Source organism: Rhinolophus ferrumequinum, chromosome 14 (genome assembly GCF_004115265.2).
Source record: "Rhinolophus ferrumequinum isolate MPI-CBG mRhiFer1 chromosome 14, mRhiFer1_v1.p, whole genome shotgun sequence".
In the NCBI taxonomy this organism is placed as follows: domain Eukaryota; kingdom Metazoa; phylum Chordata; class Mammalia; order Chiroptera; family Rhinolophidae; genus Rhinolophus; species Rhinolophus ferrumequinum.
In genome coordinates, this window is record NC_046297.1 from 1802633 (window position 1) to 1820538 (window position 17906).

Below are 17906 nucleotides of genomic sequence, written 5' to 3' on the forward strand. Positions count from 1 at the left end.
AAAACCTCATGTAGGGGATAAGACGGTCTTTTTTTTTTTTTAAATTTATTGGGGTGACAATTGTTAGTAAAATTACATAGATTTCAGAGAACCATATGATTTCACTGATATGTGGTATATAAACCAACAACAACAAAAGAACAAGACAAACAAATGAGAAACAAGACAGGTCTTAATGTTTCTCCATTGCATCAGAAAGAGGATATGATTTGCCCAAGATTTTATGGAAGTGGTTGAAATCAGTACCCAAGAGCAGTGTGTTAAAAATCAAGTCATCAGAGTATTAGAATGGAACGTTTCATGCGAGAACTCTTAATTCAGCTGGGCTTTTAGTAACTCTCCCAGTTCCTCGGCCAGGTGTGGAATGACCTGATTTTCGATTTCAGATGCGAGATGTCATTGGAGCAGCGACAGCCAATCAGAACAACTTCCGGGTCTGCATGGATCACACCATTGCCTACATGAACACTTACTCCGTGCCTAAGAACCTGCAAATTCGGGTTCGGACTTGGTATCAATACACGTGGGACTCGCAAAGAATGCTGGGTAAGCATGGCAGGGTCCTCACTACATCCCTGCAAACCATGTGGTATGTTGGAAGTTCTATGAGATAGAAGCGGAGGTGGATTGGATCGGAACAAAAGATTGCAAAGTAGCTGAAAGATCATTAAAGTATTAATTTAAAATATCTTAGGATATTTTTTCTTAAATATCCAGCCATAACTTACTGGTTATGGAAATCCCAGAAGAGCAAAGGCTAAATTTTAGTCAGTACCTACCGGGTACTACGTATAACCTATATTGCCTCCTATAATCTTCACCAAAGAAAGAATTGGCAAGATTAGCTATCTTGAACCCTTTTAGGAGACCAAGAAATGGAGACTCCTCACTGGAAACCTGGCCAAGGTCGCAGAGCCAGCAAATAACCAAATGGGGCTCAGACTTGCGGTAACAAGCCAGAGTCCTTTCTGAGGCATCGCCCTCTGACCCAGAGCATGGGCTCAGGGAGAGGCAAGCTTTAGGGCCGCATGCTGCGGGGACAGTCTCTCCCGAGAGACCCCCAGTAATCCATGGTGTCCACTGTCAGTGCAGTAATGTTGTGGTTAAAAATAACTATTAAGTGACACAAAGTAAAAGAGTGTGCTCGTTGACATTAATCACATTCAACTTTGAGTTTGTTGCTCCTTCCCATATAAAAATAGGAGTTAGTGCCACTGAGAAGCCAAATCCCCTGCCTCCAGTGTGTAAATAACAGCGTGATTTTCACATCACAGAGGGTCTCAAGAGCAGATGAGAACCACTGGTTGTCTGCAGTGGGGCCTTTTTTATTTACTTACTTTACTGATGTGTTCCCTGTGCTGTACTTTACGTCCCCGCGACTGTTGTAACCTCCCTTCACCTTCCTGCCCCTCTTCAGGGACTCCAGCCCCAAGTTCAGGGACTTCCCGGATCTGAAAGGCACGTGGCTCTGGAGCACCCACAGTGGCTTATTTCATGCAGGAGGTGGAGCAGGGCAGCAGTTTACTGCCCCTCCCTCTCTTCCTGGAGACTGTGCCCTGGGAAACACGGAGCTGTGTCTTTTTAGAAAGAATTTTCATGTTTAGAATCAATATGGAATCAAAATAAGGATATAACGTAGCAAGTTTTTGTTTTCTAAATAGATATAAGAAAACATCGAAAATAATCAGTCTCAGAAACTGGTAGCATACTAGACACTGAGAATGGGCAGTTTGTTTATGGAACATTTGATCGGCCTGAAGGCCCATTGTTCAGCTCACAAGCAGAGTAATCTTCCAAGTATTCACAGTGTTCACTGAGTTAATAAGCAAGTAAATAACAATGGTTTGAATTTAAATTCTCCCTCAGCACATTTATTCTGTAGATTGCGGCCCCCTGACCCACCCAGCAGTTACGCACCATGGAGCCAGGCACTGACGGCCTCTCTGAGCTTCTGTGCTTTTTTTGTGTCTTCTTTCTGCAAAGTAGGAAAGAGAACACTTACGTAAGGTGGTCACGAGTGTCAGTCAGGTAGTGACCGCTGTGTGAGCTTTCAGATGCCACCGGCGCGCCCCTTAGGACCGCAGGTTCAGAAGACAAGAACTGGACCCTCTCGCCCTCCCCCTTGGTCCCCTAGCCTTTGTCCCATGATCACCAAACGTCATGTCTAAAACGTTAGCGAGCCGTGTTCCGGATGCCTCCCAACTATCGCAGCGTCAGTACTGAAAGTACTTTTCTCTCAGGAAAGGAGTAGCACGCTTGTCATACTAGGGAGGTTGGGCCGATAGAAGTGAAAATACAGAATTAGAAATTACAGCTGTGTATTTATAAAAATAGTTGGCATTCTGTGTCTTTTTCCCCTTGCACATTGGTGATGTTTCTCATTAATTATTCTGCTTTGTGGGTTGGTATGTTTACCTTTCCGAAGATGAGTGCAACCGGCTTGAGGCCCTGCCCCCCGCGATGCAGTTAGCCCTGGCCGTGGACATGACCTTCAGCATTATCAGCAAGGTCGACTTGTTCAAGGTAAGCGCTCTCCGCGTGAACACACAGACACGGCGTCTCCTTTTCTGTGAGTCGGAGCTCTGCTCTGTGCAGCATTTGTGACTTTCTGGCCTTATGTTTTAACAAATCAAAATAATCCGGAGAATTCATGTGGGATTAGAGTCAAATAACTGGGTCTCTCCTCGGCGACGACTTAGTCTTTAGAAGCCTCTCTCTCCTGATTGGGCAAAGAGCAAGCGTGCTTCAGGCTCTTTGTGCGTAATCTTAACTGTCATCACACTCTGCAGTCTGCGTCCCTGCTGCTCTGCGTGGTCCCCACTGTTCAGTGTGCCGTGGCCACGTGTGACAGACCCAGGTGAGCTCTGGGCTGGCCTGGCCATCCGAGAATCACGCGGAATCACGCCTCCTGTTACAAATACTTTGGAGTTTAACTTTTAAATGGCTAAATTCAAATTTAGAGGGTCTTTTTTTTAAGAAAAAATGCATACCAAAGAAATGTTTGACTTTTTGAATGTTTTCTTAATGTCTGTAAGTTTCTCTCACCTAACACTTAGTTCTGCGTGACACTCACTGATTCATCCATTTAATTCATTCATTCACAGGTATATTTATTAAGTTCCTGCTATGTTTCAGGCACCATTTTAGCCATGGAGAATACAAATTTTAATTTCAACAAGCACAAAAGTGAAATTCTGGACTTAGGTCTAACATTAAAATATTGTAAATATAAAGAGAGCAATAGTTAGTTCTATAACAATTTGTTTTTAGACCTGGGAGTTTTAGTTGAGTTCGGTCTTATAAATAAAATTATTCTATGATGATACAAATCAGATCAGTAATTGCTTCTGGTCGGAACTAGGGAAGGAGACATTGAATAGGAAGAGGCATGAGGGAGCTTTGTGGGGTGACACTAATTCTCTTTGTCTTGATAGGGAAGTTACACAGTGTATGCATTTGTCAAAATCGATCCAGCTGCCCCTGAAAATTGGTATATTTCACTGCATATAAATAATTCTTCCATTTAAAAAATGGCCTCAAAGTCAAATGTGTAGATATTGTGGGACAAAAAAGGTAAATTCAAGAGCAGTAGAAGTTACATACGCTAAAATCTGTTATGTGGACAAGGAATGAGACTTCCTCTATATCATTCAACAAAATAACAGTGAACTGTAAGCCCGTTTCTAAGCCGTAGACACCTCCACTGGAGTAAAACCTCCTTGAAGAACAAACGTTCAGTCCCAGGTCTTTCTACCCACAGGACACAGTACTTTCAGACAGAATAGCTACTTAGTAAAGGCCTTAGCAAGGCAGGGAGGGAGGGAGGGATGGAGGGAGAGAGGAAGAAGAGAGGGGGGAAGAGAAGGGAGGAGAGAGGAGGGGAGGAGCTCCGAGGCCCATACGTGGAGGGGAGCACCACAGGGTTTCCAGTTTCCAGGGGCTGGAAGCTCTGGGGAGGAGAAGCATCATGGAATGTGTACAGAGTTTTCTGATCTGTCTGGGACACTGGGAGAGGGAGACTGGTTAACTGTTTTGTCCACAGAAATGATTTTCAAGGGCCAGCTTGCAATCCACTGGGGAATCATGAATTCAATTAAGTGGGTCACAGCCAGCATTTAGAATAGAAGAGAAAATACCAGCGTGCCTCACACCAGAGTAAGGCAGGCATTATACCAGGAGATTGTTGTTTCCGTTACCTAGGTTTAAATATGTACACACTTGTGCATGTGCTGGGTTTGCCAGCGGGTGTGGATGTGCTGCATTGTAGGTTATGGTCGTGTGTGAAAGCTCGAGGCTAATTGCACTAACAGTATGTTTAAATGCTGTAAAGTTACGTAAGACTTAATGGCTAGCTTCACTGAGAATAAGTGACAACAATTGGCTTTTAAAGAAAATAAAAGCTTCAAATTATGTACCCATGATTTTTATGGGATTGTCTCTGATTTGGGAAAGTATCAGTTTTCAGCCTCAGTTTGTTCCTTTGTTGTTACATATATTTTTGGAAATCCATAAAATCGGCAGCATCTGACTGAGAGGAAAGGTTAAATCTTCACATCTTGCAAATGTTGTGTATAAAGTTAAATGCATTCTTTCCTGACATTTCCATTAAAGATGCAGTTCCTTCGAGCAAGAACCCATTTCCATTTATATTTCTGTTAAATGAGAAAAGTTATTTTTTTCTAGAGTCAAATGAAGTAGAAAATAAGTAGGTATGGAATCTTTCTAAATTTATTTTTGTGGAGACACTCTTATTTATACAAATGTGTCCTTTTCTTCGGGAGGAACTAGGCTAAGTAGGGATCCGACACCCTGTTCTCATGAACTGCACCCCGTTGGCTTGTGTTGCTTCTGCGTGAGCCACGTGCGTCACTGAGCGCACAGAGCAGGGCCGCGGCCGCTCCCAGCCATGGATGTGTCGGAAGGGCTCTGGGCAGAGGCCCACGGTGTGGGAACCTGGGGCCTGTCCACAGAACCAGGACGAGTTCTTTAGGGCCAGGGCGTGGTGACAACCAGAGGCGTCTAGGAGCGTCAGCGGGAACCAGGCTTTGGGGTCTGGGTCCATCCTGCAGACAGAGGCAGCAAGATGTCCATTTCAGAGACAGGAATAGACCAGGTTATCCAGGGCCAACAAAGAAGGGTGACTGTCAACTGGTGGAAACCTCCCTGTGTTGAATTCTCCCTGAAAATGAATCTTCCATATGTGTCAAAGGCAGGCAGGAGGAGAGAGGGACAAAGAGACAGAAAATGAGAGAGACCAGAGCTGGAGGCTGGCGGACACACTTTGTGTCTTTCCCCTCTTCAGGGGGAGGGCAAATAAGACGTGCTGGAAGATCACGTGACTCACAGATCTCTCGTAGGTGCCCTAAGGAACATTTTAGGTCTATATCGTGGGACGTCAGTCACATCTCCCGAGGACTTCTGTCCATTTTGTAAACTTGGGGAGGGGCTCCAATGCCGTGCCGAGCAGTCAGACCAGGGCGTGGTTCCCACTAAGTAACCGGCTTCGGGCGCTGCAGCAGACATGTCTGTGGCTCTTTGTTTGCATTATGTTCAAGTGAAAACTCCAAAAAGCACAAATGTGCTACAGGTCTTGCCTGTACTGTTCCTGTCGTGGTTGAACAGCGAGTGTCGTGATGCTTTTGCAAAAGCAGCGTAAGTGAAGCTGGAGTGTCATAAATTGTAGTAAGGACTGTGTCACGTCAGGGCTGTCCTACTGCCCGTGACCCTTCAGCTTCCACAAGTGTCACCATGTGCCTGTCACGCCCAGTTCTGACATGCCCCTGAGTTAGGCTCCCTGACGAGACAGAGCCAGTCGCATGTGTACACACAGGCAGCGTCATTTTACGGAGTTGGCTCACGCAGTCAGGGGGCTGGCAGGCGCGAAGCCTGAGGGGCAGGCCAGCACCTGGACACCCTGGGAAGAGCTGACGCTGCAGCTCAAGTGCAGCCTTGGTCTGGAAGCAGAGCTCCCCTTCCTCAGGGGTGTCCCTCGTTTTTCTCTTACTGCCTTTGACTGATTGGACGAGGCCCACCCACGCACGGCACACAGTCGGCTTTACCCCAAGTCTAGTGATTTCAGTGTTAATCCCATCTAACACCCCCACGTTCACAGTGACATTTAGCCTGGTGTTGCAGAGATCTGAGTAGCATGGCCTGACCACTTGCCAGATAGGATCACCCATGAGCGCCCCGAGCTCTGTCAGAGCTGTGTGGGACGTAGCAAACCAAGGTGCTGCTCACCCCACCCTTGAAAAGTGATACCCAGGTCTTCTCCGAAATCCTCCCGGTGGCTGCTCACTGGCTGTGTGCACTGCGCTGGACTAACTGCTGTGTCACTTCTCTCGAGTAACTGTGACAGCGAGCCTCTGACAGGTTTACGGCGGCCCCATTTCACAGAGAGTGCAAACCCCTGGGCTGACTTGGCCGCAGAGCTCGGAGCCGGCACGGGTGGGCACAGGCCGTTCCCCACACAGCCTGTGAGCATCAGTCACCCGGCTGATGGCCCCTTTCAGCCCCGCCCCCCAGCGGCTGGCTACCTGGGGGGTGCCGAGGCCACACGACTGTCCCCGCAATCACAGAGCAGTGTGAGCTCCAGCCGCCCTGTGGTGACTGTCCCAGACTTACGCTTGGCCCCACACTTCACTTCACAGCCAGACACCTGAACCCACACACTGTGCTATGCACCTGGGTTTTCCCTCTTAATCAAAGAAAGGTGGAATTAGAGACAGATTTTTTAGTAAAACTGCTTCAGTCAGTCGTGGTTAATTAGCAATATTTGCTGCTTCTACATGGGGTGATCAGAGTTTCTAAAGATCTTAGAGATGAATAGCCATATTACAATACTTTTCTTCATTTTTCATAAAATGGTTGTCTTCCTTGCAGGTTGCATGTGGTTCCAGCCCAAGCTCAAGTATTAAGCTAATAGTGCAATTCATTTCTATGAGGTTGGGCAATTTCCCCTCCTTTATGATGATTTATTATTTTAATTTCTATTTTTAAGTATCTTATATCAAATTAAATGCTAGGGAAATCGCATTTTGCCTCTACCACAAAATTGCCACAAGTGCCAGAAAATGTAATGAAAAGTTCTGTTGCGCCACCTTGTGGCTAGAATTAAAATTTCATCCTTTAAACTGAAAAAGAGCCCAGGGCCTGACAGGAGACCAGAGAGCCAAAGCTACCAGAATGGGAAGGTGGGCACTGCCAGTCTGTGAGGGAGAGATCACCTCTCACTATCTGCTGCTCTGATGAAAATGCAGAACCCATCCCGAACAAGGTCCCTCCCTGGGATCTGTGTTTGTGATTATATGGCAACAGAGCCTGGACAGGCTGTGAGCTGGTGAGTGAAGGATTTCTACCACCCATCCACCCACAGTGACGCCCTAATCACATGTGCCATCACATGTCCTCTCTAGAAGGCGGGAACCAGAGTGCTGACAGGAAAACACTGTGTGCCATTTTTAGTAACTTTGTTTTCACTCTGGCGTGTCAGTCACAAAGGTATTGTTGCTAGATTTTTTTTAAGTATTTTGAACAGTGAGCTTATAACCCAGGCGAACTCCACTCACCTTCACGTCCTGAGCAGTCACTCTGTCTAGAGCTCTAGGGGGACCCAAGAGAGTCGCCCACGTGGCCCCTGCTCTGCTGCGCCTCCCAGTGCGAGAAGGACTCTGAGTAAGAGCGACCCTTGGTTGGTATGTGCCAGTCAGGTGACTCAGACATAGAAAGTGCCGTGTCAGCACCGGGCACAGGGCAGGTCATGCTGCTGTTACCGCTGTTCTTACTGAGAAAGGAACGGACCCCACACAGGTCACGGCAGGTTCTCCTCGCGCCCCGCCTGACCACAAGATTCCCCCTCAGGCCTCCATCAACATGTGCCTTCCCCCCTTGACTGACCCCGAAGCTCCTGGGAAAGTAGACTTACTGCCAGTTCTCAAGGAAAATTTGGTAGAGACGACTTTTACTCGTGTTTGCAAATACTGAGCATCGGGTTGAGTCCAGTATCGCTTAGAACTCAATACCTGATGACGTTACCGTGTTTCGCAAATCACTGTCCCACTTGACGGCTGCGTCCAACAGCTCCCAAGCAGAGCATGATGGGGTCGTCAGTGGCTGGGCGCCTGGGTGCAGGGCTCCCTGCCTGGATCCCCACCATCAGCTGCCCACTGGAATGGAGCTGAAGATGGAGCAAAGCGCCTCCTAACCAAGGCTGTGCCGCACACATCCCTGGACACCCTCGTGTATACGTGAGGGTGACTTAAAGTCACAGGGACTTGTCAGTTATTGACAGTCTTAAGTTCTATTTTGAAGAGGCAGGGGTGAGCCTAGAAATGGAGAAGTCCTGCAGGGAAGGTTTTCAAAGATAAATTTTACCGACTTTGCAGTGCTGCTCCGTGCCTGCCGTTGTTGAAAGGGGAAGGTCCTGGGTACAGGAACGACCGTGTAAGCTACAGGTTATGGTCTGAGTAAAAACAGAATTTCTCCCAACTCCATTCAAATCTCCAGAATCTTTACTCAAATCCATAAGGCACAGCTCCATTTCATTCCTTCTATCAGTCCATATTATTTAGTGCCTAGCACACCACAAGCCCTGGCGAGACACAGGCGATACGGAAGTGAATAATACGCAGAGCTCAGTGTAGCTTTTAAAAAAATACACTCTGTTGATATTCTTCCTCTGATACCTGCACGTGTGACCTTAGGGAAATAGTGGACTTCCTGGCTCCGTTCCCTCCTGTAAAAGCAGACGTGGTAACGGTATATTAATTAATGCTGGGCATCAAGGGGACTTTGGAAGAACTAAACAGGAAAAGATAAGACAGTAGTATGTGTAATGCACATGTTCTATGTTAATATAACGTTGGTTTAACTCCTATACAGGTGCTCGCACTTTATAGAAAAGGGGACATTTATGAAACAGTGGCTGTGCTGACTTTCTGTAAATCAGAAAATGTCCTAATGACATCTGCAAAGGAAAAGGAGCTGCACTACAAGGGGAAAAAGCTCGCCCTACAATGTGATTTTTTTTTTTTTTTATCATACGATATTGGAGCAAAGTATATCTCCAAAAAATAATCTTTTTCTGGGAGGGGAAAAAAGATCATTGTTTTCAAACACAGAGTAAAATGTGACAACTTCCTAATGCAAAGTTCATTTCACTGAGGCTGGGCACAGATGAGAAGGAGCCGCTCCTAGAGCATCATGGCCCAGTGGCATCTGTCCGCAAAGCAGTTGTTAGGGGACAGAATCACTTAATTGATGGAATTTAAATGTAAGTTTTTACTCCATGCGTTCTGCAGCTCTGTTCCTGATACATGCAAGTATGTTTATCAAAATTCACATTTAAAGTGGTTCAAATGCTTTTGCCTGAGGAAAGCCAGGCTATAAGCTGACAGCTACCCATTAAGTACTACTGAGGAAAGTGCTAAGTGTCTGCTCCTCCATTTAGGGCTGGGCTCCTGGTTTGGTGTGACACTGTCCCCTGGTGGGCTTCCCTTGGTGCTCCCTGCAGTGAGCTCACCTAAAGGGTGGAGAAAACACATGAAATGTGCTCCTCCACAGAGGGGGTTTGTTCCTACAAACAACCTGGGGGGGGGTGTTTATTTTTATTCAAGTTGGTAAAAATTAAAGTAGAAGCCTCATCAGGGCATCTTCCCAGGCCCATCCTTCGTCCCCTCCCCAGGGGGGGCCAAGGAGATGATTTTTCAGGGTACCCTTCCAATCCCCATTTTTATCATTTTACCTGATACCCATATAAACATCAGTGGCAGCCAGTGTTATTTCATGTCGGTGTTTCACAGTTGGAATCATATTGAATATATGCTATACCTTGCTTTTGTGCAGACCACATGATTTGTTGATTTCAATCATATCTAATATACAGAGAAGGAGGAAGGGACAAGGGGGGAGAGAGAGAGACAGAGAGAGAGAGAGAGAGAAAGAGAGAGAGAGAGAGAGAGAGAGAACTGGTTTATTTCTGTGAACCACTCTATGGTGTTCTGACCTACAAGTCTTCCATTTCTTTACCTGTCACACTCATCCTCAGGTGACTCAAATGTGTGCCCACCTGAGCACCTTCCTGATGCTCCCCTCTCTCCCATCCCCGCTTCCAAGCGGAAGAAACCACCCCCCAGAAGTTTTATGGGTACTTACCTGGGGTGTCTTATGACACGATTAACTTCTACCTTGTTTGCTTCCAAAGTCCTCCTAACTGGACTTGCTCTCGTTTACCTTCCATTGCTCCAAGCACGTGGTACAAAGACTTGCTCATGGCAGCTTATCATACTTGTTGGGCTGTATTAAGAAGGTTTTCCTGCCAGCCCTGGCCCTTCTTCTATCCTAGATAACCAAAGGCTCTACTCTCTCAAATAAATTTTTAAAATTCTAACAGCAAGTTCTGAATACTCACCAGTGGCTACTTGAAGATACTTCAGTCATAAATTATTAACTTTCCTTATCAGTCAAGCAACCCTGAGGTCTAAATTTCATATGGATCTAGGTCAAGTGTTTGCAACTGAAATCATTACAGAAAACATGTGACTGCTAAGAGAGTGAGTACTCAGTCACAAATCGGCCCTTTGCTTCTCCTCCTCCTTCCCCTGGTTCCGACCTTGAGGAGTTCTCCGTAAAATCATAATTTCCTAAGGGATGGGCAGACTGACCACAAGAGGAAAGTTGTAGGCGGTTCTGGGAGGAAAAATTAAAACATTTGGAGAAAGCAAAAGAGTCAAAACTACTATGTAAAAAAAGATTTTTGAAGCAGCTATAGATTTTTCTTAGCCTGTCATATAGATAAATTATAATTATTTGCAGAATACGAATGTAGACATATATCCTGACAAATCAAATTTGTTTCTTATACTATTAAAGTGGATATCAACTATATAAAATCATTCACTCAGCAGATACTGCTTTTGTATCTATCACCCTGACTTTAAGAAGATGATAATCGTGTTGGAGAAGAAAGACATACAAGCTTGCAAAGTTAAACAATAATATCTAATGATTGCATGAAAGATGTTATAAGAAAGAAAAACATTCAGCAAAGATTTGGATAAATGTCTGTCTCAATATACTACTAATATATTATTATATTATCATAATCTTTGATAGCTATCATTAATTAAGCACTAAGTTGTGCATGAGTAAAATTTACCATTATGAGATAAGTATTGTTTTTATCCCCATTTAACAGATTGGGAAACTGAGGGCTTGAGAGGTTACATGGTAATAGATACTGGAGACAGGCTTAAAACCTAAATCTATCTGACCAGCATCCAAACTCTTGCCATAATATACTAGGGGCTTTTCCCCCTAAATTTTGGGTCAAGACAACTTCATATCCATTGTCAACTAACACTGTAGTGGTAACACAGACGTCATCTATTACTATTTATTTCTATTGCATTTTAAAATCATTTGGAATATTAGCCTTTTGGCTGTGTCTACAAGAATTATTTTTCTCTTTATTGTTTTTCTCTTCAGGGTTGTGATACACAGATGCTTTATGACATGTTGTTAAGACTAAAATCCACCGTCTATTTACCTGGTGACATTGTCTGCAAAAAGGTGAGTGTGTGCTATTTTCCAATTATACAACAAGTAATAAGTACATTTGAGGAGTTCAGACATAAGTCAAGAGCATAGTTTAAATACAATTTGTCCCGGGTGAATTCTATAGTACAGAAATAATTAGGATGTACAATTCTGTAAAACAATAATGTGCTCTCAGAGTTCAAAACAGAACAAGACAATATGGGTTTCATTACCTCTGGGACGTAAGTGGGTAGTCTGAAAAGTTGCTTCGTATAAATGTAAATGCTCAAGCATCACACCCCATTAATTCCAAATATTTAAAGTGGAGGAAAAAGTTACAGAAATAAAAGGCGATTCTACCCTTTTTTGAAAGGCAAACAGTTACCTCCATTTAGCTCACTCAGTTAGTAGATAATCAATAGCACCTTTTAAAAAATGTTACTGTGCTTTTTATGATTACAGAAGTAATACATGGTCACAATTTTTGAAATGGAAAACATGTAAGAGCCCAAAGACAGAAATCCCACACCCAGAAATAACCACTATTCATATATTTTGTCCTATCTTTTTATACTGATTGGAGGATAGTTTTATAAAATTGGCATCATGCAGTACTTATGTTTTGAAACTTACTCTGTCAGGTAACCGTATATCACATGAACATTTTACATATTAAATAATCTTCTGCGGCCTTTTCAAAGCTGCATAATATTCCAATCTATAAATATATCATAACCAATTTCCAAATATTTGCTATTATAAATAACTCTACAATTAACATTTTGTACATGTCCGGTTATTAATGTAAGGGGAGAGAGAAGGAATGATGACCTTGGGTTTAAATCTTGAGACTAAATCGATAGTAAACTCAGTAATCAAAATAAACAGGAGAGGAAGATGAGCAGTTCAAAGAAATGAGAGGTGATCCACCACAACTCGGGGCTTTGCGAGGAGCCCGGGCGAGAAGCGCGCGTATCGTTCCAAAGTCAGGAGTCAGTGCCGTGGTGGAGTAAGCAGCTGCGGGACGTAGAGTGAGGACACGGTCCCACTGGGGCACCAGCCAGTGTCCTGGAGAAGAGGGTGTTCAAGCCGGTCTTACAGGCTGGATTGACGTGAACCAGGAGGAAACAGGCATTCCAGACGGAGGGAGGAGTGAGCGTGCACTAAGGCTGAAAGGAAGAAACTGTCTGCAGAGGGCGTGCAGAGGACAAGTCACGGCTTAGAAAACGTGGGTATTGTTTGTCAGTGAAACGCAGTATTTTTGAAGACGGCGGGCCAGGCACAGTGCCAGGGGCTGGGTATAATCAGTAGTGAGGAAGAAAACATGGTTTTGTCCTCCAGGGGCTTACAGTCTAGTGCCAGACTGTTCAGTTCACAGTGTACATCAAATGCCCTGGCTTTAGAAGTCTTGGCTCCATCCCCAGAAATTTAGTTGGTCTGGGTGGAACCCGTATATTCATGTTTTTTGAAAACTCCCAGATGATTCTAAAATGCAGCCAAAATTGAGAATCACTGGCCCGATGGAAGAGACAAACAATAAACAAGGGACATTAAATAAATGCATAACTCCAACATGTGCTGACTTCTATAAAGGGAAAATGGAAGTTGCCAGCAGAGTGTGTGGTGACAGAGCAGAAAGAGGAAGGTTGTCGGGTTGTCAGGCATGACCTGCAAAATCTAAAGAGAAATAGTTCTTGAAGAAGGAAGTGGAGAGGACAACATTTGACATGAAGACTTGGGGCCGTGAGGCAGGGCAGAGCCTGGCATATTGAAGGAATGGAAATAAGTGATCTGCAGCGATCATGGTGAAAGACGAAGTCAGAGTGTAGGGTGCAGACCTGGTGCACAGGGGAAATCAGTGTCGTCCGGGGAGGAGGGGACTGGCAAGTACTGGAAGCTGACTGCGCCAGAAGCTGAAGGAAAGGTCAGAGAAGAGGACGGAGGCTGTGCCTTTGAGGAATGCGTGTTTGTGGAGGACATCAAGGGAGGAACCCGAGAGGGCAGCAAGGAGGGGCTGTCGGAAAGAGAGGTTGTGATGTGGTGGAAACCGAGACCAATTCGTCCGAGGGAGAGTAGGCAGACTGGTGGCAGGAAATCATTTCCATTCCAATGGGAAAAAGAGAGTTCAGCTCAGCCTGAGAGCCCTGGAGGACGGAGGTGCCTTTGCCGTGATAGCGCCGTCCTGCCCCAAACGGCCTGTCCAGGTGTTCCAGGGCCCCAAAGCAGAGGTAACTCAGAACCCTCAGCACCCACGCCCCTAAGCAGCGCACATTGCTTCACAACATGTGAAATGCTGACGAGATGGGCCTTCTCCTTTCTGAGTCTCTCCTCATGTCCCTCAATAAGAAACACAGGTCAGTGAGCACACCTGAGGGAAGGGAAGGAGCTGAGGTGAGAAGACATGGACGACAAGCCACCTTTCTTTGTTCCGCCTTTAAGCAGGGAGTTAAATCATAGTAGATAGTGACAGAGATGAAAGGTGGTTACTTGACCAGATTGTACACAGCTGAACCCAGATTAGTTTTTGCTTATCGTTTCCACGAATCAATGAAGGAAAAGGGAAGCAGAAAGCTCAGGTCCTGTTGAGGCTGGAGGTTGCCTGAAGGACTAAAGAAATGGCGGGGCTCGGACCGAGTTGGCCGACCTCCCTCTCCTCGCATGGCTCCTAAACTTACTGAGGGAGTCTCTTGAAGGCTTCAGAGAATGTTTGGGAGTTTTCCCAGGAATCATTTGCAAGAATTATAGTGTTGTGATGCCCCCACTAGCCTTGGAAGTGGCTCCCACCCAGGAACCCCGAAAATTTGAAGTGCTCACTCACTAGGGGTTCCCTCCCTACATGAAACTCTTGCATTTCTACACTTTCTCCAAATTAGTACATAAACCAACCACCAGAGCTTGGTTCGACCTCATTTTGCACACGCTGTCAGACCTTGCTGCTCTGAGGAGTGTCTACTTCATTTGAATGTTAATTAAACTTGCCGGAAAGACTTAAATTAGCCTAGAAATATGCAAGAAGTAGTGGAAATTTTGGTTCGTTGATTATGCCAGATCTCCTTGGAAAATTATTGAAATGATCATTAAAAAATAATTAAAAGTGCTGAACTGTATTTAAATACCCATTATGCACTTCTTCCTCCAGTCAGTTGTAATAACTGCCTTTGAAAAATCATTCCAGTCCCTTGAGAATTACTTCATGCAAAGAATATGGAATACGACCCTGTTCTCGTCATTACTTCCCAGAGTATCTCTTGGGACACTAACTTTCAGATACTTTCCCTGATTTTAAAAATAATTCATAGCTATTTTATTGGTTTCTAAGAGATCAGCCTTGATATTGGACTCATTGTCAGATATGGTCTGTCTGTGGGTGTCGTACAGTCAGGTGACAGGTGCTGCTGGTTCTGATGCCATCATCTGCCAGCCACGTGAGTCTGCACACGGCACAGCTGTGCGAGCTTCTACCACCAACTCTTAAATAAGAATAGCGGTCTCTCGCCTATTTGACCTCACTGGACTTCTGCAAGAATTAAAGGAGTTAGTACCTTTGAAAGTGCTTTGCAATTGTAAAGTAGCATGGTCTGTTAGAAGGAATACAGGAATTAAAATAGGAGCAATGGAACTGTGATATCATGGAAATAGCCATAATAAAAATCCATCTGTATTGGAATTTCTACTTTGATCTATATTTGAGAATAAATATTTGCTTACTGTTCTGCGCAGTGTAAAATATGAACACACGTCCTGCATTGCTCAGTTAGGAGGTGAGCGTGCTGGGCTTCCTTTTGCTTCTGATGACTGTCATGGCGCTTTGGCTAGTCAGCTAAACCAGGCTGTGCCTTTATTTTTCTTTCTGTAAAATTGTGCTTTCTCTACCTTCCTCAGAAAGGTAATGGAGAGATAAAATGAGGGTTTTAACTTCACAGAGGTTAACTAAAAGGTGGGGTGGGAAAACTTTAAACTCAACCCAAAATTATAATACAACAGTAATTAACGTTCAGGAAAATAATGCTTGGTCTTAAAAGACGTCAGGACTTCCCATAGAGTGGTGAAATTCTAGTTCCCTCCTGCATAAATGAGTGTCTATGTCACAAGCCCTGTGCTCAGCACTGGGACACAGTGGCCATCTCAGCCACCACAGAGCATAGACGATAACCAACGTTGTTTAATCCTGAGTTAATTGTAGTATATTTACTGTATGCTTTGAAAACATGGCTAACAAACATATTTGATTAACTCAAATAACCCAGTCCCCTCCTGAACCAAGTACATGTCACCCTACTTTTTTATAGCTCAGGGTAATCAAGACTTAATTCACTGAGATACAGCTCCTGTTATCCAAGTAGTTTGCCTATTTTCTGCAAACCAGCTTATTCAGAGCTTAACAGCTTCTCTCGGCCCAGATGTCATTGAGGTGTCTTATAAGACACATTTATTCTTTGGGATCTTGGAGTGAGAAGCATTCCGGTAGCCCCACAACCACCGACTCGTTTGGTGATTTGCATGACTCAACATAAAGTGATATTTATGGCTTAAGGTTTATTAGAGCAAAGCGTACAGTGCGGGAACAGCCAAGAAAAAGACACACATCAGCGAAGACTCAAGAATCTGCAGGCCTCCTGGGTCCTGTTTCTGAGATGGTCGCATGGACGTGCTTTCCTCTCCAGCTGTGGACTGTAGAGGCAAGGGCAAAATGTCCCCACGGAGGGAAGCTCCTGAGTCCTGGGAGCCAGAGTCTCAAGTGGGGCTGGTGGCTGAGTGGCTCCATGACCGGCTCTGGCCTGGGCCCCACACTCGATACCAAGTACACTGACAGATCTTGGTGTTTACGTGACACAGTGCTGACGGCCTACGTGGCCTGCCCCAGGGCCGCAGGCATACTGAATAACACCATTAACCAGTGACCATGGGAACACCCTTGGACATCAACGAGGGTTCCTGCCCTGGCTCCAAGAGTCATGAGTCAAACGAGCTGCTGCGTTAACATTTTTCTCTCAATTTGGAACAAGAATGCTAGCTAAAAGGCTCTTACGCCCCAGTTTCTAAAATCAAACCTGAGTGCTACAGGCAGAATGGCATGGCTGCAGCCCGTGTCTCTGGCTAGACCAAGGCCTTCTTCAGAGCGAAGCAGTGGTCACTAAGCCAGGGTGGCCACTTAATCTCCTCGCCCATGGAATGTGCTGGAACAATGTGCTAACTGACACGTCCACGTCCTCAGTGCTCTCATGTCCTACTCATTTCCTTTCACCTGACGGGTCCAGCCAATGCCCGTAACTACCTCAGGCCTTAGGTGATTGCTTTGCCATTGATTCCTCTGGGAGAGTTAATGTTTCTTTCTTTGGGGAGTAAATGTCAAGAATAAAGCTCTCTTTTATGTTTGGCGTGTAGGGAGAAATCGGCAAGGAAATGTATATTGTCAAGGAAGGAGAAGTTCAAGTTCTTGGAGGCTGTGACGGCGCACAAGTTCTGGCCACTCTGAAAGCTGGGACAGTGTTTGGAGAGGTCAGGTACCCGCAAGACGCTTCGTAAATATTGAACTCTCTCATTTGTCATGAAAGAAACATCTTAGGTCGTAAAATAAGGAAATTTCCTGCTCCAGCTTATCAAAGGTTTGATTCTGCTGAGAGCATTGACAGAAGAAGGGTTTTCACCTTTCTTTTTCTTCCTTCTCTTCCCCAAAACACTTGGCTCATGCAGCTGTTTAGTCCCGAGACTTAGGTCAGCGTTTCACATAAGGTAGACACTGAGTCTCTTGACTGAATATGTGAATGAGTGAATGAGTGAATGAATGAACGAATGAACCAACAAATGAATGAACAAATAGTGAAAGAAGAGATTGGGAGAGTTCATTGCTGTCAGGTTGTTGGAAGACTTGAATGGAGGCTAAGACAGTAGTTTTGAGTAGGCGAATGACATCGTCACAGCTGTGGGACCAAATCGCCTGAGTACACATTCGAGTTTTCCACTTACTAGCTTTGTCCCTCAGTCATGTGACCTCTGTGTCCCTCGGTTCCCTCACCTTAATGATAATAATAACAGTACACATCTTAGAGGTTGACAAATGAGTTAGTTATTAAAATGGCCCAGTATCTATTAAGAGCTCAATAAATATTAACTATTGCTGTTATTTCCTATTGGCCAAGACAAGTTTATTCTACAAGTAAGTCCCCAAGAGTAAGAAGACTAAAAAAAATAAATAAAATAAATTTAAAAAGAAAATAGCAAATTTAAGCATTTTGTGTGCTAGACACTTCTGCACGCATTATTGTATTTAAACTTGTTTATTCATCCAACAAACACGCGCTGAGTGCCCAGTACATGCTGGGTTGTCAGGTGTTGCTCTAAACTCTGGGGATATAGTGTGAAAACTATAG

General features: G+C 44.8%; 1 protein-coding gene across 1 annotated transcript in view; it reads left to right on the forward strand.

The window, feature by feature from the left end:
* Nucleotides 1-17906, forward strand: part of CNGB3 (cyclic nucleotide gated channel subunit beta 3) — a 113861-nt gene that overhangs the window by 84319 nt on the left and 11636 nt on the right. Inside the window, exons 12-15 of the mRNA XM_033126621.1 lie at nucleotides 387-546; nucleotides 2426-2523; nucleotides 11485-11568; nucleotides 16921-17039. Of these exons, the coding sequence (XP_032982512.1) occupies nucleotides 387-546; nucleotides 2426-2523; nucleotides 11485-11568; nucleotides 16921-17039 (461 nt within the window). The remainder of the gene's footprint in view (nucleotides 1-386; nucleotides 547-2425; nucleotides 2524-11484; nucleotides 11569-16920; nucleotides 17040-17906) is intronic.